General features: G+C 44.2%; 1 protein-coding gene and 1 long non-coding RNA gene across 12 annotated transcripts in view; one reads left to right on the top strand and one right to left on the bottom strand.

Annotated features, from left to right (window-relative positions):
• Nucleotides 1–9,985, top strand: part of LOC147033906 (uncharacterized) — a 30,885-nt gene extending 20,900 nt beyond the window's left edge. For 2 of the 4 annotated variants that reach the window (XR_015055939.1, XR_015055944.1), the window contains exons 3-4: nt 3,166–3,347; nt 9,850–9,985. This is a non-coding gene — a long non-coding RNA (uncharacterized LOC147033906). Of the gene's footprint in view, nt 1–3,140; nt 3,348–9,849 lie in introns of all 4 variants that reach the window. The other 2 variants (XR_015055936.1, XR_015055938.1) reach the window with 1 other exon arrangement.
• The window catches only part of LOC147033905 (cytosolic phospholipase A2 zeta-like), a 116,175-nt gene that overhangs the window by 16,363 nt on the left and 73,395 nt on the right, over nt 1–26,417 (bottom strand). For 6 of the 8 annotated variants that reach the window (XM_085872588.1, XM_085872578.1, XM_085872606.1 and 3 more), the window contains 8 exons: nt 24,643–24,775; nt 21,519–21,655; nt 21,179–21,401; nt 13,028–13,142; nt 11,344–11,481; nt 11,067–11,159; nt 9,871–10,149; nt 656–822 (listed from right to left, as the gene is read on the bottom strand). In XM_085872588.1, coding sequence (XP_085728714.1) covers nt 656–822; nt 9,871–10,149; nt 11,067–11,159; nt 11,344–11,481; nt 13,028–13,142; nt 21,179–21,401; nt 21,519–21,655; nt 24,643–24,775 — 1,285 coding nt within the window. Of the gene's footprint in view, nt 1–655; nt 823–9,870; nt 10,150–11,066; nt 11,160–11,343; nt 11,482–13,027; nt 13,143–21,178; nt 21,402–21,518; nt 21,656–24,642; nt 24,776–26,417 lie in introns of those variants that run through there. The other 2 variants (XM_085872644.1, XM_085872624.1) reach the window with 2 other exon arrangements.

Here is a 26,417-nt window from a genome sequence, read left to right as displayed (position 1 = left end):
CTTTTTTCATTCTTGTTAGTTATGAAAACGGTCGAGAATAAAAGGTGTGGTTTTTTAAAACCTAATGACCACTCTATAAGAGCTTTTCCGCATATAATTTGGTACACATTTGATGGGGCGGCCATTTTTTTCCCCATGCCATCCCTACATATGGAGTACTACCATAATCCATGGTATGATATGATGGTGATTGTAACCATTGTATTCTGATAACAAAGTTCCTCATCTATTACAAGGATGTTCCAGACATTAAGAAGCAATGCTTTTCTCATTTTGTTTCCATATTCTTCTGTTGTACCTCTTCATTGAATATAATTTGTGTTGCGGCTATATTTCAACTAATTCTTCAGATTGGCCTCAAACAAAACAACAACTTAATGCAACAACAGGTTTCATGAGGCAAAGATATACGAAGTTGAATTGTATACAAAATTTTTTTTAATCGAATACATTTTTATTTTTAGTTTTTTAAAGATCGGTCAATCTCTAAATTGTAAGATGCTAGCAAATAGCAGCTTCAGCGTCAATCAATAAATGTTTCCGTTATTCCAGATCAAAATCTCTTATCGCTCTTTCATGATATCCAACAATGTCCCTTTCATCCAATCTTCACTAATTACAAGTCCTCCTTTACATGTGACAAATGGCAGCTTGCCTCAAATGGCTTGTCCCAACTATAGTCGAAGGAGAGGATGAGATGAGCACGGCGCTGAGAACGTTGTGCCAGAGGGAATGCCAGGTTGATGCTCAGACCAGCGTCCACCAGGTGTAGTTTCTTCATAAAAGGGCTCAGCTGGTTGGAATGATGGTCACAGCTGTTATCTGCAGACATGGAGTTAAAAAACTAAAATATTCACTGTAAAAGTGTTATATATTTGTCTCAAAAGTACTAATAATGGGCATGTTCTCTTTCTTGAATGAAATTTTACTTTTCTTAGAAGGGAGAAATAGAAGGAGAGGGTGGTGAAGGGAGGCATTGCTGGGGTTTGAACCTTTCCAACTCGATAAGATCGGAAAACTGAGATCCAAAGCCAACCGCCTTAATTCCGAGTCTGAGTGTACGATTCATCAAAGCTGAATTTTCCAGGCTGGATCCGTCGTGTCTTTCTGTTATCGTTTCATCCTTGTGTTGTTAATGGAATTGTGTTTTCATCCATTCTCTGTGTCTTGCCCATACCATGTTGGTGTGCATTATTGAATTTGTGTCCTCGTGAGTGTCTGGTCGACCCACCGAGGCCTCAGCTGTCAGTGAGCGTGCCCATTCTGTCTCTGCTCTGACATGTACCTCACTTGGCTTTTCCTTATCCTGATTGTTCTCCTTCACGCTCTTTAACTAAGCATTTTATTTCCCCCTCGTCACTGAAAAAGCACAACTTCCATTTAACTTCAAAAAAAATTACATTAATCCAGGCGTTTCTCTCCTTCTATCATTCTTTCTTTGTAACTTCCATTCTCAATCGCTCCTAACCAAACTAATATTCTTCATAATCAAACGAATTTGTTTCTTACTTTCAAAGCTTTTAATAACATTTTAAAATGTTTCATTTGCTGCGTCTCTCCATCAACAACAACCCACATGTTCAAAGCACCAGACATATAATAGAAAGGATTCAATCATTCAAAATCATAAACAGCATCACCAATTCCAGCAACGACATAACACCCTCGCATGCAGCGTTAACTACCACAAACAACATCCCATCAGATAAACAGCAAGCAACCATCCTCATAAACCATTAGGTAAACATAAGTCATGTAGGAACCCCCCCCCCCCCCCAAAAAAGAGGAAAGAAGTATCACAACACTCAAACTCAGCTAGCAACTCGACAACACCATCAAGCTATTCACTCCCAAACAAACAACATAAACTGGGAAATCTACCGGCCCTGACAACATCTCCAATATACTTTTAAAAACATCATGGACCACACAGCATATTAGTCCGTACAAATTCAGTAACTTCAACAAAACACTCAAGAGTTCCCAAATTTGGAAAGTTGGTAAAACGATTACTCTCCTTAGAATAAATAAGGAACCCACTAAAGCTGCCTCCTGCACACCTATCACATAACTTTCACACCCTCCAACATTACAGAACATCTTTTACTTACACTCACAAACCCACACATCCCACTCTCGCATACCCAGGATGGAATTCAGACCAAACCACTCCACGACCACTCTTCTCACAAACCTCCCTAAAAACACCTCTGATGATTTCAACTGTAGAAAACCACCAAAATGCACCGTTCTCAATACAATAGACGTCAGCAAAAGGTTTTACGCCATCCCAAAACTATTACTCACAAACATACACATCAACACAACATGTACAACACCACCAAACTCTGGCTTGATAACGACCGATCATGCAAACAGTCATACGTAACTTTTAACGGCAAGTCATCACTCCCACGATACTTTCTTAACGGAGTCCCTCATGGACGGCCCAGTCCTCCCCTCACACTCTTTTATCTTTTCATGCACAACATTCCACAACTACCCGAGAACATACAAATTGCCTCATATAATGATGACAAAACCATTACCTCGACCCATAGCGACATCAATACAGCCACAGCACAACTTCATCCCTTGCTCAGCACCCTACAAACCTGGCTCACCATCAATAGATTAAACGTAGTCCCCTTTAAAATCAACAGTCACTCTTTCAACAAAATACACCATGGTACATCACACTGCTGAGGATTTGCACGATGAGTTCCCAGGTATTTTCCTGCTTCTGTAGTAACGATATCTTAGATAGAGAAAGTGGAGTAGAATGATGCGGAGTCAGAAAATGTATCAAATTCTGCTGCTGAAAAGCCAGGAAGTTAAAGGATAATCAACCCCCCCCCCCCAAAAAAAAAAACTGTCGCTGACTGACCTTAACTCAAATACCTTCCTCCATGCTCATGATATGTGTATTATCCCTACTGCATGCAACCATAATGACTGGAATTGGCTGGTTGTTTTGTGTCCTGTTGTTATGCTGCGCTGTGACTATCAATAATGAATTGTGTACCGACCTTTGTAATGGACAAGTTTACTCAAGGTAAATTTTTTCTTATTTTAGAGAAAGGAGTTGTGGTACGTTCTTGTTGCTTCTTCGTCTCACCCACCTCCCCCCCCCCCCCAAGTTTTCACTTTCGTGTTCTCCCCAAGATTTGGGATTGGCCGTTGCGTGGAAAGAGCCGGATTTGTCATGGCGACTGATTAGCACACAAATTTGTTCCTGTTCTTCTTTGTACGTTGAACCGTGACTCAGGAAACATCAAAGGATGAGTTTCCCTAAATTTGGAGGCGATGGTTGGTTCTCTCAGGGGTCTCTGCCGACTTTCTCAAAGGTAAGTTTCTGGTCATTGTTAGTCACATTTTGACTGTTTATTTTGTTGCTTCCATGTTTACTGTGTGTTCCTAGATCAGTTTTGTTTCTAAATTTATGCTATTTGGTGAGTTTTCTTCGGTCTTGTCATTTCGATTTTCCCTGCGGCCGACCTGTCGATGTGTACCATTGTGTTTATTTGTATTTTCTCCACTTTCCCCACTATCCTCCTTCTATCCCTCCCAACTATACCCTCTGTTTCATGTCTCAAATGTAAAAATACAACAACCAAAAAAATTTTCCCTCCTCACCTAATTCCCTCCGTAATCACGTGACTTCCTGTACCAACTCTTCTTCCTTCTTCTTCTGCTGACCTACCATCTTCCTTCTACTTTAGCCAATTCACATTCACCAAACACCTTCACAAGTTTTCTTCAACTGTTCTTTTACATAATCTTCGTCAATAAGTAAATAAATAAATAAATAAATAAACGGTCTTAAAATGTTTCAAATTCCTTTTTCACAGTGTGGTTCTTGGTATTGTATCATAATTCACTACTTTTCTTCTTCTTCAAAAGACTTTTCAATTCGACCTTTTCTTCATCCCTTGTCAAAAAAGTCCTGCTGTCACAACGCTTCTTTTCTCATCATCATCATCATCATCATCATTATTTATTTAAGTCAGTATTATCCCACTTACAGGGGGGTTGCTGACTTTCACTCCTTCCATGACATAACTCCAGCTCTGCACTTTCTTCTATCTTCTGCGTCTTCCACTCCCAATCCCAATTTCTGACTTGCTTTCATAACCAACTCCTTCCAACTCAACTTTGGCCTTCCTCTTCCCCTTTTCCCCTCCACTTCCAAATTCCATAATCTCTTAACTCCCTCATCGTCTCTTTCTTAGCACGTGACCCAACCATCTCAAGCCACTCCTCCTTACCACCTCCATTATTGTATCTTTCAGACCAATCCTTTCCATCAACTCGTTCGTGTTCTTTCTGTCTACCAACTGCACTCCACACATATTTCTAATCATTGCTCTTTCTGTTCTTCTCAAGAAACCTTCTTCTACCGATCTCACAGTCCATGCCTCTGACCCATAAACCATTACTGCTCTCACACAGGTGGTATAGATCTCCCCTTTCAACTTCAAAGGCAGTCTTTTATCACATAACACTAATGCAAGCTCGTTGAACTTCATCCAACCCAATCTCGTTCTTCTTGTAACTACAAGCTCGCTGCCTCCACTACTGTTGATGGTGTCACCCAGATAGCAAAATCTGCTTACTCTCTCAAGATCTTTCAATCTTTGCTCCGAATCCGGATCCCGATCCTGGTGGCTTAAATTTCTTCTTCTGATGCAGGCTTTACACTCAAAACTACCATCCATCATTTTTGTCACACTTTTCACATTTGTACATCTACCGTGAATCCATTTGTGATAAGAACTGCATTTGATGGCATTACTTACCACAAACTCCACATGGATCTTTCTTGGCCAATTCAAGAACCCCTGTTTCTTCGCCACATTCCATAATTTTCATTTTCCCCATGTTGATTTTCAAACCTTTGCCGTCAAACGCCCTCTTCCATTTGTTGAACTGTGATTCCAAACTCCTCCATTGATTCTGCAATCAAGACTAAATCATCCGCATAAAGTAATTCAAACAACACACCTTTTCTTTCTGACTCTGACAATACGTCGAGTACAGGCACAAACAGGAGCGGCAAAAGCACAGATCCCTGATGAACGGCCACGGCCACATTGAATTTTTCAGAGAAACCACTACCAACTTGAACTCGTGTCGTCGCATCTTCATAAAGTTTCATTACAACCTCCACCAAAGCTTCAAGGACATTTATTTTGCGTAGCACCCATTCGATGACTTTCCTGGGGACTCTGTCAAACGCCTTTTCCAGGCATGAAACCATATTGCATCTCATCAATCTTCACCACCTCCCTGAGCCGTTTCTCTAACACTCTTTCCACAAGTTTCATTCCATGTTCCAGTAGTTTCACTCCACGATACGATCCAAATTCCATGACACTCCCTGTACCTTTGTAGATGGGTACCGAGGTGCTTTGTTTGCAATCCTCTGGCATGCTCTTACCTTGCATTATCTCATTTGTAACCTGATGTAATACTTCTAATCCATGAGGAGACGATGTAAAATGCTCCTTCGTAATGCTTGATGGACCACCTGCTTTTCCATTCTTCATACTTTCCAAAGCTTTCTTTATGTCTTCCTTTGAGATTTCTTTCACTGGGCTCCTCCGTTCTTTCAGCTTCCACCAAACCATCCCACTGATTCTCCTGATTCATGATGGATTCCATATGCTCTTTCCAGATTCTTCTTCTATCTTCACCAACAAAGAAAATCCTCCCATTTTTATCCTTTATACAGTTGCTTTCAGTGATGTCACGAGATTCCCTCTTCGTTATCTTCAGTTTCTGAAAAATTCCTTGTCTGTTCATCTGCAACTTACTGTTCCAGTTCTTTTTCAGCTTCTTTCTTCATGGCTTCTGCCACCGCCTTCTTCGCCTTCTTCTTATCTCTCTTGTATCTTGCTTTGTTTTCTTCCGTGTTCTGTTTCTGCATCTTCTTGAAGCTTTCTTTCTTTCGATTGCCACCTTCACCTCTTCGTTCCACCACCAGGTTTCACCATGACATGGTTTCCTTTACTAACACCACAAACTTCATTTACTGCTTGAGCACAATTCCTGTACTTTGTCCAGATATCTCCGTCTTCTTCCTTTTCCTTCCAGAGAATATCCATCCTTCCAGCAAATTTTCTTTTTACTTCTCCATCTTTCAGCTTCCAGGTCTTTCTTTGCACGCTTACTCTGTTGCTGTTTATTTTTCTTCACCGCATCTATTTTGTCCACATCCATTACCACCAAGTTGTGCTGGAGTTCACCAGGAATAACTTTCACATTTCGAATTTTCTTTCTCCAACTTTTTCCTACTAACATAAAAATGAATCTCTGTTTCTGCTCCACCAGACTGAAATGTTGCCTTTTTCTCAATCTTGAACCAACTGTTCATGACAACCAGATCCACCTCCACGCAAAATTCTCATAAACTTCTTCCTTCATCATTTCTCCAACCAATACTAAAACCACCATGAACACCTTCATAGCCATCCTCATCTTTACCCACATGACCGTTGAAGTCACCAGTGACAATTAAAAATTATTTTGGCCCCGTGCTCTCCACTTCTGCAATCAGACCTTCATAAAACTTTTCTTTTTCAACTTTTTCAACTCTCCGCTCTCACTCCTCCTTCTCAAAGTCCCCCCCCCCCTTTTCACATCCACAAAGCTGACTCCTTCCCCTGTCCTCTCTCTTCCATCTCATCACTCCACCTCCTCCCTCTGCCCCCTCTCATATTACTCCTCACTGTGCCTCAACCCATCACCATTGAGCCTTTTATCCTCCTCATCCACCCCACTCCCTTAGCTCTTCTGCAATCTCCCACACTTTCAACAACTCTCCCTACCTCCCTCCCCTCCTCCCTTCCACTCCCCCTCCCCTCCCCCTTCCACTCCCCCTCCCCTCCCCTGCACCCAAAGCCTCCTCCCCTCCCTCTTCCTTAACAGTGTGGACCTCAAATATCTGAGGCCTTCGCTCAATCCTGGCAGATCTTTCCATACATGTTGCCACTGACAAACCATACAGAATCTACTTCACAGAAACTTTCCTCCTTCAAAACATCTCTGACTCCCAAGTATCTCTCCCTGGTTACTCCCTCCTCCGGAATGACAGACCTGAGCCTCATCCTGGTGGTGGAGTTGCTCTCTTCATCAAAGACTCCATTCCTCACTCTCCATGCACTGCCCACATCCCCACACCCTGGTGTGCAGTCCGCAATTGGGAACAAACAACCCTGGCGTGAGTAAATTTGTGCCAAAACCCCTCGTAAAGCCGCTGTCACACATTGACAATTTAGCCAGCGTATGCCAACTTGTGAAAAATTTGTCTAAAACGCTGGCACACGTCGAATACGTTATGGGTAAGTTTTGTATACGTTAAGAGCACGCTGAAAAACACTGCCATGCGTCGTAGTACGCTGGCTTTCATCGTTGTACTTTGCGGTTGTCCTCAAATTTTAGCATGCTTGAAATTTTACGACGTATGCCAGCGTATGACTCACACGTTCCGCTTCGCTGGCCATAAGTTGTAGGCACGTTTTGCGATCGTTGACACACGTCGACACACGTTACTTGTAAGTTACTCATAAGTCGAAACATGTCGAGATAATGATTAGCGTACCCAAAACTTATTTATAACCTATGAGTAACGTGTTGTAGGCACGCTACACGATCGTTGACACGTCGAGGCACGTTACTTGTAAGTTACTCATAAGTCGAAACACGTCGTGGTAATGCTTAGCGTACCCAAAACTTATTTCTAACCTATGAGTAACGTGCTTTGAACCTATGTGTAACGTACCTCCAACGCATATTGACGTATTTGATTGACGTCTTCCGGACGACCACAGAACTTACTGAACGTGTTTGTAATTTACAGCTACCATATAATGGCGTATTGGCAGCGTTTAAAAAAAAAAAACCAATAACTTCCGATATTTCGACACGAGCCGTTACGTCACGTCCGATTGCCTCTTCAGTTTGCTCATGTCTTATTCTTAGTTCCTCCTCTGTGAATATTTTCTGTTTGAGGATATTGTCACGTTGACATCGAAACTTAAAAGCAAATGTCCGAATATATTTTAAAATTCGTGATAGACTAAAAAAATAAAAAACACAACAACAACAACAAAAGCAACAGCAACAGCAACTTCAGATATTTCATCACGTGCCTTCACGGAGCCAAGGAGAAAAAAAGAAAATGTGCCTTGATGGAGAAAATAAGTTTCGGGTATGCTAAACATTACCTCGACGTGTTTTGACCTATGAGTAACTTCCAAGGAACTTGTGTCGACGTGTGTCAACGATTGCATATCATGCCTACAACTTATTCCCAGCATAGCGGAACGTGCGAGTCAGACGGCGAGTACGTCGTAAAATTGTTAGCATGCTTGAAATTTCACGACGTACTAGACGTACCACGAAATATGACAGCGTACTTCATCGTTTTTCAGCATGCTCTTAACGTATACACAACTTACCCATACCGTATTTGACGTGTCCCAGCGTTTTAGACACATTTTTCATAGGTCGGCATGCGCTGGCTAAATCGTCAAGGTGTGACTGCGATGTTGACACTTCCAATTCTCAGGCGGTTACGATTTAAAATCGGCGAGCGGCAGGTTTTAACAGGCTACGCCACGAGTTCGTCGGCGATATGTGCAGCGCGCTATGCCTAAGTTAAACTATCGTTGGGCATAGGTTGTGAACGCCGACAACAGGCTAAGCATTCGTTGGTATAAGTTATCTATAAGACAACGAAACGTTCTGTGCCCATTACTAAGATGTTATGCATACGACCAACTCGTTATGAATACGTCCGAATCTTCAAAAAAAAACATCAAAAGTTCAACGTCAGCCAGCGTTTTACATACATTTTTATACGTTGCCATTGCTGGCTTAATCGTCAAGGTGTGACAGCGCCTTTAGGAGGGTACAAACGCGGTGATTCATCGAGGGTCTCTCTCGGCCACTGATCCTTTCGAACCAATGAACGCATCGCAGGCAACAAGCTCGTTCGAGTTACTGTGAAATTGGAAGGGGAAGTTAAGATATTTTGGGATTTCCCAGGAGATGACAATACAGTCCCAAGGACAACCCGTTGCTAGATAGGTGACTGTCCAGGTGGAATATTAGATCTCATGTCCACCCAGTTTAAATCCCTTCACCGGATGTACATCCGTAAATACAATAATGAAGCTCACCTGGATCAGGAGCAATTGCCAATGGCATCATAAAATATCAAAATTTTGTTCACAGCGAAAATAAAAATCAATCTTTCCTAATTTTTTTAAGATTTCATTCTCGATTTCAATGTAATTATTTAGGCCACGAGTTCCGATCATCAAATATGGAATCACATTTCGACCGTTAGCTTTTAAATAAACCGATGCGATACATTATTCAGTACTGTGTGAGGCTAGGTGCAAATCAAAATTGCACCTGGCTGAACACAGCCAATCAGCATTTCAGGTCTGATTTAAACCCGTTAATGAGCGCAGATTTTGAAGCGGTCAATACCCCCTTCGTTCGGCATCAGATATGAAGCTTGTGGCTAAGTTTCATCAAAACTGTGTGTTTGGTTCAAGCGATAATGACTGAAGGGTTTACAGACTCACTCACCGACGGACACTGCTCGAGCGCATACGCTCACCGAACTAAAGTCCAGGTGAGCTAACAACCTGGCAATGTCCCTGTTTGTACCCCCTCTGTTCTCCTTCACACTCTCCCCAACCACCCACACTGAAGTCGATACACTAACATGCAGCATTTTGTTTAGAAAGTAAAACCTAAAAAGGAAAAGTAAGATGGTAACTGTGCACAGCATGCTTAGAATTTATAACAACGATGACAATGTTTGTGCGGAAGATGTTCTCAAGCAAAACCAACCTTTCCACGGGCTGAAGTCTGGAAACTGCTCAAAGTTCTGCACCAGGAAATGTCCGGATAAGAAGTTTGGCACGTGGGACACGGACAGTCGGGTTCCTAGGGCCTCGTGCAACACCTGTTTGATGAACCGCTCTGGGGTGCTCACCTCTATCGACAGTGCCTCTTCAGCTATACCCCGAGCACTGCTTGCTGGAACGGTCACCCCCGTGAGCTCTGTCAGGTCTTTGCTCTGCAAGGATACTTGAGCCAGGTCCCGGTCAACAAGTGGCTCTTGCTTTTCTGCAACACAACACATTCCCCATTTCATAGCATGCCTTCCATCAATCGGTGCACGACTCGCATGGCATGCTTACCTATCTCGTAATGCAACGGTGTAACTCCATGAGTCAAACCAGTACTTTTAGTGAGAGGAGCTAAGGATGCTGTCAGTATTCACGATCTTTCACGAAACGAGTGAGCTTGCTTCATCGCTCTTTGACTCCCTCTCATCACACTCACGTTCATACCGTACGCACACTCCCTTCTGTCACAGTACGAAGGTCAATGTTCGGGATTTGATTTCCCTAATTTTGGTTTTAATGTGAACACAATGCAGGAGTGCAGCAAAGTTGTTTCTGTTTTTGAATCTCATGTACAGTAGTTATCAATGTGAGCAACAGCCAATAAATATGAATAAAATGACCGTTTTTACAGCCATTTTCGCTGCTGTGCAGGGGTTTGGCTTTTTGTGAGGCAATGTTTTATGGCCGGATGCCCTTCCTGACGCCAACCCTGGTCGCCTCTTACGACACACAGGGATATGGTACACCTATTCTAACCGGGGCATACACCGGGACCAGTACACTGGCACTCATTTCACCGACCTCGGAAGGATGACAGGCTGAGTCAACCCCCTGGTGTTAATTCAGCAGCCAACGGGGCTTGAACTCAGGACACTGGGATCCCAAGCCGCCACCCTAACCACTAAGCCAACACCAAGCTATGAGCAACAGCCAATATTGAAAGGAAAATGCATGTCATGAAACGTGCCAGAAATCTGATGAAAACTTGAATCATTGTCACAATAAGAACAGAAATAGCTTGACTAACCTGACTTCGAGGAATCACGATAACCATGTTTACTCTTAGTCCGAAAGTGTACAGCATCTGCAACCTTCGAATTTATTTCCACATCGGCAACAATTCACTTCCTTTACCTGTATCTTGTTTTCCATCGGGAGAATTCTGCTTCTTTAAAAGGTCATTGAAAAGATCCCGCAAGCTCTTGGCAAAGGCACTTCCCCAAAGACCTGCAGCAGAGCAATTGCCATACATTGAATTCCCTTTCATGCATTCCACTGGACCCGACACACTTTTCATGAATCAAAGGAAATCCACAAACATATCTGATGGCATTGTTGCATCAAACACAAGATATTTATTTCTGATTAATGATGGATCACATAATGTCGTTTCAGATGCAGTCATTCCAACCGAGCAGGTAGTGAAGTGGTGGCTCCGGATGCTGCCGAACCATGTGCCCCATGAAGAACTCGCTCTCAAAGTTCCGTGCAGGGATGAAAGCCCCGTATTTAGGCAAGCCCACTTCATGAGGAGTGAACTCCACCCACTCTTAGTAATCGGCATACGGAGAGAAGCATGGAAAGGATGATCAATGTGTTAATCGCCATGGAGGGTAAAGGACACCAAAATCACGATGGAGGGAGGAAGACATGAAAAGCGCAGAGTCAAATGCCAAATTGACTTCTCTGAAATGTATTTCCCTGCCAGGATGGCCTGGAGGTATGCATACTCACCTCAAAGTTAAGCTAACAGCTCGGTTTGAATCCAGACCCAGCTATAAACTGTCATCCCCCAACTGGTGTTGCACAGGCAAGGTGATTCATCAATGTTGGTGCCATCACTCGGATGGATGTCAAATGAGCGTCCCGTCTGCCGGCATTAGTCGGTGGACGTTAAAGATCCCACAATCCTTTGTGAAGATTAGGTGAGTGTTCGCAGGCACCATGGCCAAATTCGAATTTCCTGCTCTAACAAGCGGGGGGCACTGTATCAGCGGCTGCATAGCCGCACTCCCAGCAACGATGTAAACCAGCAGCCACAGGCTACACACGAAACAAATGAATGAATATCAGTTGATGATCAAAGCTATCAATGAAAACATCCACAGTGACAACATACAAGAGATGAGTTGTCATATTGAGGCAGTGGAGCACACAATGGATATGAAGTCCCATTATACCTCTCACTCTCTCACCGCAGGCAGGTCGGTGGTCTTTCTGTCTTCTACCGTCTCCTCTCCGACCTAGCTCCCCCCCCCCACTCTGTCTGAGATATGTATCCCCCCCATATTTCTGCAGGGCACTCAAGGTCCTCCAACAACCCCCTTCTGGTAAAACTACCAAAATCAAGAATCACTGCTCACCTTCACTCTTTCATTCCTCCTTTTTCCCACATTTGGAATAAACTCCCACACTCTCTTCAATCCCACTCTTCCCTCCAGGTCTTCAAAACAGCTGTTCACCACCATCTCTTATCTTCCCCCATCCAAAACCATGATCTTTTCTACCCCCGCTAATTCACCCCAAACCCACCTTCTTCAAATTCCCTGCTTTCCTTCCTGAAAGTCCCTGTAGTGTCCATTTTGTTTACCCCGTGTTCCCCACCCCATCCCTCTCCCTTCCACAGATCTCCTCATGTCTCTGTTCCCCCACTGTTCTTTCCTTCCCTCTCCTGCCCATCTTGTTGTACGTTCTGTGTGTTAACTCTCACGCGAGCCTCGACATTGTGTACAAAAAACCCAAAAAACCCCAAAACAACACACTTCGGGTTCACATTTTACATGTCTTGCAATAGTCCAAGTTGACGTTGAACAATCTTCTTGTTTTTTTTCATTCTGGTAAAAGATGAAACTTTGCTGAACTTCGAAACTCTTACGAGCACTGCTTCACTCATAAATGGTGTCACTCTGGCCATTCCTTACTGGTGAGGAAGGTTGCCAAAGGCCCCTTTGATGGGAAAATTTGAGCTTCCAGTGTTTTTACGATGAAATGTGGAGCCCCAGATGATGAACTTGTATCACCCAAAATTTTTGAAATGCAACTTCCTTTCACTGGACTGAAATACATACACCAGGAAGGAAATCATAACAACTCACCAGAGAACTTGCAGCTTTCCACATCACGCTTGACGTTAACTGCAGCGTAGATGGGGTATGGGTTCTGCCCGTGGCGCACTGCCTCCTGCTGCTCAGAGAGTCGGGCAGGGTTCTCCTGAAATGGCCCATCACTACAATTTGCTTACCATCATGACAACTCTTAGCAAGTATAGTTACAGCCGAATATAATTGGGACTTTGGAGTATTCAAAAGTTTTCGTTTCGAGAATAAAATCTAAACTGCAATTGTTTTCTTTGAAACACATGGACTGGCTTCGCTATTCTTGGCCCACCTTCCTTATAGGACAGTAACTATTCGATTAAAATGGATTGCATGAGACTTGATGATCTTAATCATAGTTATTGATCTTAATCATCGGTGGTGGCGGAGCAGGGGCAGGCAGTGGTGACGGCACAGCGAGAGCAGGCAGTGGTGATGGCACAGCAGGAGCAGGCAGTGGTGATGGCACAGCAGGGGCAGGCAGTGGTGACGGCACAGCAGGGGCAGGCAGTGGTGACGGCACAGCAGGGGCAGGCAGTGGTGACGGCACAGCAGGGGCAGGCAGTGCTGAAGGTGCAGTGGGTGCAGGCAGTGGTGGAGGTGCAGTGGGTGTAAGCAGTGGTGTAGGTGCAGAAATAGAAATTGGAAGAAATGAGGTATGGGAGACAGTTTTTGTGTGTGATGAGACAATTAAACATGCGGATTCTTCAGTCTGCAGGAAGGATCGTAGACATAGAATTCTGTGCAGTTTTGAAGGAGCAGGAGTTAGGGACATGGAAGGGTAAACCATGTTGTATCGGGTCAAGGCAGGAAGAAGTTGGTTGTGGTACACCGAGGTGCGAATGATAAAGGAAAAGTTTACTCAGAAGTTTTGAAAAATAGATACAGGATATTGGGTAAGCGGCTGAAAGCAAAGGGTTGTGAGGTCATGTTTCTGGGATCCTCCCAAGATTAGGAAACAATATCGAAATTATGAGCAGAGTCATAGACATCAACTAGTGGCTGGAAGAATGGTGTCGGGAGGAAGGTTTTAGATTGAAGAAGCAGTGGGAATCATTTAGGGGACAAAGGGAGTGTTTCCAGAATGATGGCCATATGATAAATAGAAAGGAGGCAGCAAGGTTTGCAGTGGGAATTGAGGAAGGACTTCAGGCTTTTTTTAGGTCAGCAGAGGGTGGAGAAGGTACCAAGGAAGTAACTGATGATGTAATTGTGATTCGTAAGGCCAGGCAAGAAAATAGAATTTCAGGAAGGGAAAAGTTAAATATATTCAATACCAATGCCAGAAGTTTAAATAATAAGATGGAACAGTTTGAAGCCAAAGTATATAACGAGGAGTACGATATAGTTGCAGTGAGTGAGACATGGTTTAGGGAGGAGAGTCAATGCAGGACAGGATTAGAAGGCTACAAGGTGTATCGGTGTGATAGGAACGAGAGAATAGGAGGAGATGTAGCAATCTGGGTGAAGGACAGCATTACATCAAGAGCAAGGGGTGACATTAAGGAGGGAATAAATGTTGAGGATTCTGTGTGGGTAGAGATTAGAGATTGTAAAAACAGTAAGATAATGGTAGGATGCTTTTATCGGGCTCCGGGTGGGAAGGAAGAGGAGGAAGGAGGAGTACATGAAGAATTCAAAAACGCATGTGGTGAGGGAAGAATATTGATTATTATGGGGGATATTAAACTTGTCAGGGATACGTTGGGTCTAGGAACAGGGGAAAGGGCAGAGCGGATGAGGATTTTCTAGTTTTTGTCCAGGATTGTTTTTTTAACCCACTTTGTAGATAATCCCAAGAGGGGGAGTGCAGTGTTAAACCTCCTTTTAAGCAACAATCCCAATATGGTGGAGGAGGTGGAAGTCAGGGAGCATTTAGGAGCAAGTGACTATAACATTGTTTTTAAAGACTTTGTTAAGGGTTAGAGTTCAGGATAGGTGGGGAAGGCTATTACATTTCAGGAAGGCAAACCTTGAGGGTATGAGAGGATTGGGTGATGCAGATTGGGAGACTCTAACAACAGGACAATCAGCATCAGAGAAATGCGAAACCTTCAAGGACCAAAAGTGTAGAATGCAGAGTAAGTACATTCCAATGAGGTGTAAACCCAGAAGCAGAAAGAGACCAGGGTGGTTGACTAGTGAGATAAGGAACACTATTAAGGATAAGCAGAAGGTCTTTATTAGGTTTAAAATAACAGGACTGGAGTTATATTTATATCACTATCGGAGTAAACAGAGGAAAGTGAAGAAAATAACTCGACAAGCCAAAAGAGAGTATGAGAAGGACATGGCTAAGGATATTAAACATAATAACAAGGCTCTGTTTAAGTATATCAGGGGAAAGGAACAGGTTAGGACCAGTGTGGGACCATTGAGGAATAGCACCAGGAGAGTGGTTAGTGAGGAAAGTGAGATGGCAGGCTTATTAAACAGGTATTTTTCTTCAACTTTTACACAAGAACAGTCAGGAGAATTGTCAATAGCTGAGAGTATCTATCAAGGAGGTGAGAAAGGGCTTTTACAGAAGATCCATGTTGGAGTGGAGGATGTAAAGGAACAGCAAGGTAATCAAAGAGAAGATAAGACTCCGGGGCCAGATAATATGCACCCGAGAGTATTGATGGAGGTGGCTGAGCAGGTAAGTGAGATGTTAATGGATATTTTCAATAGTTCCTTGGAGTCAGGAGAGGTAGCGGAGGATTGGAGAGTAGCAAATGCAACACTATTATTGAAGAAAGGATTCAGAGAATAATTGGGGAAGTATGGACCTGGTAGTTTGACTTTAGTAGTGGGGAAGGTGTTGGAGACATCAATTAAGGACCGGATGAGGAACCATTTAAACAAATACAAACTAATTAAAGGTAGTCAGCATGGGTTGGTTTACCAAAGTTGTTCCTGTTTAACAAATATTTTAGAGTTCTATGAAGCAGTGTCTGATTGGGTGAATGAGGGAAAGGAAGTCGACATAGTATATCTCGACTTTAAGAAGGCATTTGATAAGGTACCACATCGGAGGTTGTTAGCCAAAGTGAGGGCTTGTGGAGTGGCTGGTCAGGTCGCTAATTGGATTGCAAACTGGCTTAGTGGTAGGAAGCAAAGAGTGGCTGTGAGTGGGAGGATGTCTCGCTTGGAGGATGTAAGTGGCGGGGTTCCTCAGGGATCAGTACTCGGACCATTACTATTCATAATTTACATCAATGGTTTGGATAGTGAGGTGATTAGTAAGCTTTCCAAATTTGCAGATGACTCAAAGCTTGGAGGTAAGGTGGATAGCAGAGAGGGTGGTGATCAGATTCAGGAAAGTATTGATACTTGTATAGATTGGGCAAAAGATTGGCAGATGAAATTTAACCTGAACAAGTGTAAGGTGTTGGGGATGGGAAAGAACAATGAAAATAAGGATTAAAGGATGCAAGGGGTAATTTTGCAGCGTGTCACACAGGAGAGGAATCTGGGGGTGGTAAAAGATAAAGGAGGTAAGCAGGCAGCACAATGCCAGGCAGCTACAGGTAAAGTAAATAGGGTTTTCGGTTGTATTCAGAGGGGGATCATTTATAAATCAAAGGTGTTGTTAACATTGTACAGGAATTTAGTGAGAGCCACATCTAGAATATTGTGTGCCGTTTTGGTCACCACAACTCAGGAAGGACATAGATGCCAGAGAGAGGGTTCAGCACAGGGCCACTAGATTGATTCTGGGCCTTGGTTGACTCAGCTATGAGGAGCAGCTGAAGGAGACAGGGCTTTATACACGAGAAAGGAGGCGGTTACAAGGAGATATGATGGAGATGTTTAAGATGATGAAAGGTATTGATAAAATAAGTACAGATGAATTATTCAACAGAGTAGACAGTGATAGGACCAGGAGCCGCAGCCTGAGAGTGAAGCAGATGAGAGTTAAGACGGTAATAAGGAAGGGGATATTTACTCAGAGAGTAGTTAATGCATGGAATGGTCTCCCTGGAAAGGTCATGGCAGCAGAAACAGTAGATAAGTTTAAATTGGAATTAAATATGTATCTGGAAGTTATGGAGATGGAGGGGTATCGGGATGTTGACAGGACTGTTAGGTAGTTTGATCATTGATTGATGATTGTGTACATGTGTACGGAGTGCTGATGATGATGATTGTGTACATGTGTACGGAGTTGGTGGGGGTCTCGTCAAGGAGTGTTGCGTGGTTGATGTTGTGTGTTTTTAACCAAGCCCATGTACCCTCCCCTAAGACGAAAATATATATATATATTTTTTTTTTTAATATATAATAAAACAAAACAAAACAAAAGCTACAAAAAAACCACAAACACTTCATTTAAAATAAGATAAAAACATCTAGCATTTTCTTATTTTGATCTTGCGTTGATAACTTTGTGTGGTGTTGATGTGGTGCAGGCATGATAGGCTGAATGGCCTCCACCTGTGTCTGATTTCCTTGTGTGTGTTTATTTATTATATACGGTACACAGGTGGCTAATTGTTAAGCATCCTTATACTTTGTGCAACATTTACATTCTGAAACATTCCTGAGCCCAAACCTGCTCTGTACACCTTGGTGTCTTTCAAGCAGTCCTTCGATGACTTGTAAATCCAGAATAACACCGATCACATCCAAAGGGTCATTAAAACACAGAAAAGCTATTCGGTCCAACATGCCTGAGCCGCGTGTGCACAACAGCATTTGTTACACCTGCTCGACTGAACAGGTAGCTCCAAAAGTTTTCAAAAAAATATTGAGTTCTTTCTCCCCAAGACGGTAAAAGCAAGCAACGTCCTAATTTCTTGCAGCATGGCTAACTGGGTATTTGGGGACACTTGGTCCACACCTGGGACTATGCCTGTTTTTCTTCGGGGAGAAGGGGGGGGTGAAAGATGGACCTCACCACCAAACAGTATCTCAAGAACGACCACATGGATTTGAGTGAAATTTGGTAAGATTCTGTCGCTAATAACTGGGATGAACTGATTTAACTTTGAGCAATTCTGCCCATGGAAGGAAGGGGTGGAGCACAGCGGAGCTCCAATCCCCATAATTAGAAGATATCAATATTAAATGATCCCCGACCACATTGCTTAGGTGTAAGGAAGTATTTTAGGCCCCCACAAAAAAATAGACCGGGTAATACCGGGTACTCCTGCTCGCTTTATCATAAAATAACTCCACCATCGAAGGTGGACAGAGGTTGTGTTGTCACACCTGTTTGTGCGTCCAAAAGATCAAACACAGTCCCTTGTGTGGGACTGTGTTTGGACACGTGTAGGCACTCAGGGTTGGTACAATGGATAGACACATCCATTGCTCAATGCCAGATCGATAGGTTTGTGGTTGTGGACAAGAAGTACAACCTTGTCCCAGAAACACTTGTACCAGGACAGTTTGCACAGTCAGCTGGCGATATCGATATCCTGGAAGAGGAAATTGATTGGAAAGGAGGAACATACCATTGCACACACATGGCAGCTTTTCGGAGTGGCCTTGCAGGAACCAGAGGCAATCGATGAACAATCCTTGCTCAGACCAAAGTGTTAACATTCATCCTGGATGAGTTTAACAAATTACAGTCTTCAGTTTACAACAAAAGTGTGCGGTCTGCAGTAAATAAAGCTCCATGACACATCAATATCAGATCAGATTATTTCCAGTGATCCAGCGTCCATGAATTCAAAATGTCTTACCTGGCTAGCAAGCAGATACCATTGTGCTGGTACTGAAGAGCAAGTCATTTGAGAGTGGACAGCATTCAGTCATAAAAAATTCCTAAAGTGTCGACATTACTCACAAGCATGGGCTACATACCGATCATTCCAGCTCCAGTGACCGAATACGACATCGTAGTGTGGACTGTAACTTGTCATTGCCAGAACGTCACACCATCTGGGCTGGTACAATACAGCTCTGACATTTGATGAAGACCTTCATTGCAAAGCAAGGGAGTTAGAATGGCACATGCTGATCAATGGCATGGTCTTTCCCACAGCCTGGGTGGTTTTCATATTGCCATGAAGTTTTCTGCCAATCCCACATTTTCATTCTGGAGACAGTACATTGGTCATGGTGCAGGTACCACTGCAGTTCATGAGGGTTGAACGAGAAGCCTTGTGCAATCTTTTCAGGTCTTCCTTTGCAAGAATGCTTCCATGGATGGTCCTCTACGATGATACGGATTACCTTTTCTACAATCATACAAAATACACTGGAGACATGCAACAGCTTTAGACAACAGCACCTGATGTCTACCGAGAGCTTACACTGGGCAAATCGGTCTCGGTCTGTCTGTCTGTCTGTCTGTCTGTCTGTCTGTCTGTCTGTCTGTCTGTCTGTCTGTCTGTCTGTCTCTCTCTCTCGTTGCTGGTTGCATCATTGGTTGGGACGCAGCTATGCCACTGATGCAGTGTCCCCCTTACCAGTACACTGGTACTCATTTTGCCGACCTCGGAAGGATGACAGGCTGAGTCAACCTCCTGGTGTATTTAATTCAGCGGCCAACGGGGCTTGAACTCAGGACCCTAGGATCCCAAGCCGCCACCCTAACCACCAAGCCAACACCAGGCTTGGTAAATTAGTTATTCACCCAGATGTCTGAAATCAAGTTCAACCAGGTGTCTACCAATATGGCGAAAAAATTCTTAGATTTTAACTAAATTTTGTGACTGATGTACCCTTAATGACCTCTGTTAACCCTGACATCATGCATGGCATTAGAGTGTTTTCCAAGCATCTGTAAAGCTTCAGTTATTTGTCATGCAGAAAATTAGCATGTGGGTCACTTTTACTCTCTCGGTAGAACATGATGACTCCCGACTATGCATGCAGGTAGTGATAATTATGCAGCAAACTTTAAGCAGGAAATTGGCCAGGGTACTACCATACGATGGCTGACTCCTTTCAAAAGATACCACGGCAGATTATATTGTACAACCAAGATGCGAAAGGAGAGGTGGGTGTACATCTCTATCCCAAGGACAGTGTGCTCGGAAATGCCACATCTCTTCTGGCATCGCATTCAAACGGAAGTTTGAGTTCAAATCCGATTACGTTGGCGATGCAACTATGGATGTGAGACTCGGACTCTAACAAAGCATCTGAGACGAAGACTTAACTCCTTTGGTACCGGGTCTCTTTGGAGAATCCTTGGGTATCACTGGTCAGACTGTGTGTCCAACGAGCGGTTGCTGAGAGAGACTCACATGAGATTTGTTACCTGTATAGTCCGTGAGCATCAGCTACGGCTGTGTGGACATGTGGCTCGTTTTCCGGGCGCTGATCCTGCTCACCAGATTTTCTCGGCGAGGGAGTCTCGTGAATGGAGAAGGCCAACGGAATGTGCCTCGTGGTTGCAGCAGGTTGATCGGCATCTCAAGGAGATGGGAATGGGCCAGGCATTTGCTTGGGGGATGGCCAGACGGAGGACCCTGGAGTACCGACAGAAAGTGGACGCAACGACGTGCTGCTCCGACGCATGCTCCCATACCTAACCTCACCTAACGTTTGGGAACCAATGAGAGCTCGCTTGTAAAATTACAATGAAAAAAAAAAAACATCAACTGACACCGAAAATGAAAATGAGGAGATTGTTTTTTTGTTTTTTTAAGTCAACCAACCACAGAAACCTGCTCTCTCTTCTGCACATACTCATCCCATCTGGTATTCAGTTATCCTCCACTTCATTCCACCCAAGGTACACTGAATCCCGTGGCGACGCGGTTGCTCTCAAACAATTTGCCTTCTCTTCCTGAAAAGTGAACCCGACCGAAGGCAATCTTAGTTTATTTAACAAAGCCCACAAGTGTGTGTCCACTCTCAGGAGAGCCAAAAAACAACTTCTGTCAAACCTTAAGAATAAACTTTCAAACTTGTCTCCCTCCTCTAAAACCTCATAGCACCTTATTAAAGTCCGTCTCAGGTGTATGTAAACCTTCCATCCCATCCCTCCCTTCAAATGGCCCCACAGCCGACTCCGCTTGTGAGAAGGCCCACACCCATTGTCCACGTCTCCCTCTTTTGTCCTTAAATCCTGCTACTAGTGTTTCTCCCTCTCTCTCTCTCCTGTTCCATTTGTTCTGTTGCATCCCGATCCGTTCAGTGTTCTTGCTCTTCCACGAGTCTTGATGTGCATATAAAAACGTATAGTAGCTGGAGCATCCTGCTCACCTGTCCGTACAACATCCACTCAAGTACAAATCCCCATAGGTCGGTGAGGCAGGTGCGCAATCCTCGAGCCTCCTTGTCACGCAATGCATCACGGCAATGCCGCAGCCAATCAGACGTGAGCAAATTCAGTTTGCCTCCCGTTAGTCGTGCACGTAGCTCATGGATGGCACTATCCAGCCCATGTGTTGACCAACACGGATCCTGGTAAATAGTGGCCAGGGCCCTGTCACCATGGAATGATCAAAAATTCTCAATTAATGTTTATTTTATAAAGAACAAAACATCGATTTAAAAACATGGGATGGTGGAATACGATCATGTGATGTTCGATGTCTCTCACCAGTTAGACCCAGAGACCCCAAACGCATACGCGATACAATCGAGGATGCCCATTCTCTCGAGTCCAGACAAGCTTCCGTAGAAGGAAGTCATTGCTCGAACACCACCGCCGGAACCGAGGACGGCGACAACAGGCACCTGTCATAGCAACAACAGTGAACCAGACAGATACAAGCAGTTATTGACTTCTGCATTCATATTGTTACGGTTGTGGAAATTCACAGAACACCATTTAGGTTCCCCGAAGATCAGTTATGTCGATAAGTGCATGTCCAGGTTAGATTTCCCCACCGATGTATAAAGGGTATTATTCGTGTGCCGGGCTGTGAATCTTTGAGTTAGCCGTTATTCTGTTCTATCTTTTATTTCAAACAAACAGCATCTCAACAACCACGCCATCCCCCACCAGAGCACCAACCACACGACAACCACACCATCTCCACCACCACAACAGCATCTCAACAATTCCCGCCCTGATATCCCTCAGAATGGGTAAACAGAAGTGACGGTTGGGGCGGGTCCCTCAGAACGGCGTAAAAAAAGAATGCCGGTTATCACAACAAAAGAGCCAAGCCTAACTCTCCTGGAATTTTCCCCCGCGCACCGGGAAGGGAGGGGCAGAACGCCCCGACGGCGATAAAAAGCCACGTTCGCTGGCCGAGAGTGGAATCGGTGTGGAGAGTGCCAGAGTTGGCGAGTTGGTGAGAGAGTCAAGTTGGAGCCGGAGAGAAGTCGCCAGCCGGATCGCCATTGGAGGCGTTGTTGGGGGCGTCATTGGAGTTGGTCGTTGGAGGCGCCGTTGAAGGTGTCGTTGGAGGCATCGTTGGAGTCGAGAGTTGAGTTGGGGAGCTGGTGGAGTCCAGTCAAGTGCAGGCAGAGACATCGAGGGTCACCCAGCGAGTCACCAAGAGGGTGGCAGATAGCCTACTCAGTCTCTCGGGGCCCCTGCGGTCATCCCGGCTCCGAGCAATTATAAAGGCTTACGAGCCCGGTGCTTTCCTTTCTTTCTTTCTTGGGGTTTTTGCATGAAAGTCTGTGGTGCCTTGTCTACTAAGTAGTGAACTGACTAAGTGCATGTAGATAATAAATAGACATCGGCTGTAGGTCTTTTTGCTCGTGTCTTGTCCCCTACCCCCATTCATTGCCATGCTTGCATATGTGCATTGGAAATAAATATTCCCCTTTGTTGAAATGTCACCTGCTCGTTGCATCCCTTCCTCCATTGAACTGCCGTAATTGCATTCGGAATAAGTAGCTGGCTGATTAATAGCCAATAAAACGTACATCTGGTCCGACGGAGCCTGGCGATATTAAACCGCTCGGCAATCGCAAACGGAACGAGCTGCTTTAAGCGGCTCGTTTTCGTGCAGGCTCCATTGAGGTGTAGATCCCCGGCATTTCTGTCTGCGCGAATAATTAGGTACATCGACAATTCGGCAATCAACCCTGTAGCGCGTGGACAGAAGAGTTGGCTGATCTATGGTGTGGTTAACAACACCCGTAGCTGGGTTTCAGCATCGATTCAAAAAGCTGCGACTGGATTTCCACGTTCGGTGGGCGCGCGCGGCCGCAATTTGGGCTGAGGCAGTCGTCCGCACGCCAAAGTGGCGAGAATCAACAACAATATATTTGCATGCTCCACTGCCGATGTTCCATTACTGCTCCACATTTCCTTGTTCTACCTTATGAACCATGTACCTTGATGCAGATGTTGGAACTGTGTTTTATTTTCGAAACACTTCAAGCATTCACAATGTTTGGGTTTGCCTGTTTAATGTTCCCATCTGCACATTTTAGCTCATGCTGCAGAGTTCAAATCCTGGACCTAGAGGCTGCATTTGCCTTTTGATGTCCCTGTAATGCAGACAAGAGATGTCCCTCAACAAAGGCTCGATTTATTCTCGATGTCTGTATCAGATATAAATCATGTACCGCCTGATAACTGCAATCAAAGTGATTACCAAGCATGCTGCAAGCCAACATTCTGGGGATTAAACCGAGTTATCACTTTTACGTACCAACGGCGAGCGGTAGCAATGGTTCATACTCTGATGTGATCTCCACCATGCTCATTATAAAACAGAATTAACAACAATTTAGACCTCCGCAAGGGGCACACAAAAGGTGGTAACACAAGGGGCAAACACACACATTTAATAAATAAAACGACATGGTTTAACAAAACCATGGACACAAAATTGGACGAGAATAAAAGAAAATCTACCCCAGCTGTGGCTCCACACACACAACAATCTTGCATACGAAAAAAAAAAAAAACAGGCAAGAAAGATGGAAAAATGGCACAGGGTGAATAGCCCTGGAGCAAAAAGCCAGTGGAGGACTTGTATGGGAGCAACCTTGTTTCCACAGTGCAGCATTGGGAGCACAACAGCTGGTCAAAGCATCAGGAATCGAACAATGCAAGAGAGTTCAATAGCACCAGAGAGTGCCAGAGAGTTAACATTCTGTGGGACCGGGGCTTCCTCGGAAAGTCCTGCCCTGTCGCGAGTTTCCGTCCTGACTCTCCTCCTCTGTGGTTAACTAAACTCAGGCTACAGGGGTCTCTCTGTCCCAGGTCTCTCACTAATCATGGCCAGGAGTCTCTCCGATCAGGCCTAATCGCCCTGAGACCCTGTTCCTCAGGATGTTTACAAATCTGGCCTTGTCCACAAAACTAATGTTCGCTTCCCACTTGGTGATGGACAGTGGTGGAGAGGAGGAATTTTCTGTGTGTGTGTGTGTGTGTGTGTGTGTGTGTGTGTGTGTGTGTGTGTGTGTGTGTGTGTGTGTGTGTGTGTGTGTGTGTGTGTGTGTGTGTGTGTGAGAGAGTGAGTGAGAGTGAGTGAGTGAGTGAGAGAGAGATGGGCTGTATCGCCTTCTTCCCTTGGCTGATCTCACACAGTTTGACACAGAGGAACCAAACAAACAAGACGGACCTTGAGGTGGTATTGAAGACACCTTACCCTATCCACATATACTTAATGCATGTTCAAAAAGTCCTATCACTTTGGAAAAATATGAACAATCGTTCAGGACTTACCTAAATGCTCCCACCTATCCCACGAACATAACGATAATAATACTTAAAACTAGCACCCGGAATAGCACTCAGAGATAGATCTCACCCGGCAGCTCTTGGAAATAGTCTGATGATTCAGAACTTTCGTGAAAGCCAAGGCAGCAATCTTTGCTCTCCGTTTCAGAAAATCCTTCTCTCCATCAGATAGGCAAAAGCCGAGCCGTAAAATGGGCGAAGCGCTGCGAACACACGTCTGTTATATCACTCACGTGATTGTGCGATACTGAAGGAAAGCACAAGTCAAGTTCACTTGCAATCGTTGCCTGGAGATCAAAGAATCAACCAAACCGATTTAAAACAGTACTTTTCATCAAGTGAAACGAGGAGGATGCATTATGTTGACTTGGATATTTGTTAGTACAGTACTCGTAAATAAGCTTCATATCATAATCTTACAAACATAGTTCTCACATATATATCTATGTATATACAGGGTGTCCCAAAAAAATATACAACTTTTCATCTGCAAAGAGGATGGTCATAACATATTTTTTAAAGATATATGGCTGGATAGATATATGGCTAAATTTTTGGTTGAAGATATATGGCTGAATTAAAGATATATGGCTGAATTTTTTTTTAAGATATATGGCTGGATAGACAGCCTGGTGTTAGTGTAGTGGTTAGGGTAGCGGCTTGGGATCCAAAAGGTCCTGAGTTCAAGCCCCGTTGGCCACTTGAATTAATACACACCAGGAGGTTGACTCAGCCTGTCACCCTTCCGAGGTCGGCGAAGTGAGTACCAGTGTACTGGGCCCGGTGTATGCCCGGTTAAAATAGGTGTACCATATCCCTGTGTCATAAGAGGCGACCAGGGTTGCGTCAGGAAGGGCATCTGGCGTAAAACCTGTGCCAAATCATCATGCGGATCATAACGGATCCGCTGTGGTTAGGGGTCGCCATAACGCTGTGGCGACCCCTAACAGGAGCAACCGCAAGAAGAAGATATGGCTGGAGAGAAAGCTGAAACGTTGCACTTTATTGTACCAATGTTAAAATGGCCACCAAAATTTAAATTTTGGTATAGAATCGTCGTTTTCTTTTAGACCACATGTTCGACATAGGCTCCACGTTGTCCGATAACTGCCTGCAAACGCGTTGTCATGTTCTCCATCACTTTGGGAAACGTTTCCTGAGGAATGTTCTGGATTTCTCGGTGGATGTTTTCCTTCAGCTGATCAAGAGTCTGAGGCCTTCGGTTTACATAGATCCTGTCCTTGAGATAGCCCCACAAGAAGAAGTCTGGAGGAGTAAGGTCAGGGGAATACGGTGGCCACTCAACATCTTCATAGAGGGAGGTAAAGTGGCCCTCAAAATGTTGGTTGAGAAAACGCCTTGTTTTCCTGGCTGTATGGGGTGGTGCCCCATCCTGCTGGAACCGCTGGGTTCTCATCTGGATCAGGTGTTTCTCCTACGGGCCTGATTACGTAGCTCAGGCAGATAAAATTCCTGAATCATTTCGCTATAGTTCCTCTGGTTTACCGTGCAAGTGCATCCCTGGTCATCTTCAAAGATGTATGGACCAATTATCCCATACCAACCAACCGCCACCCACATGGTGACTTTGAGAACTGATCGAGCCACCAGTTCAGTTGATACATTACCAGGATTTTCAGTTCCCCAGTACCGAAAGTTTTGCTTGTTTACCTCCCCGGACAAGTGAGCATGGCATTCGTCCGTCATGTGAAGTTTTTTGAGGAAGTCTGCATCTTCCTCCAACTTTTCTGAGAACCAATTTGCAAAGTCTAGTCGTTTGCGTTTCTGTTGATCAGTAAGCACCGTTTCCGTTTGAATTTTGTATGGAAAGGCATGAATGTCTTG

The sequence above is a fragment of the Eptatretus burgeri genome, chromosome 1, assembly GCF_056783735.1.
Source record: "Eptatretus burgeri isolate ZD-2024b chromosome 1, Ebu_testis_v1, whole genome shotgun sequence".
NCBI classification, from domain to species: Eukaryota; Metazoa; Chordata; class Myxini; order Myxiniformes; family Myxinidae; genus Eptatretus; species Eptatretus burgeri.
This window is presented reverse-complemented; position numbering and strand designations above follow the sequence as displayed.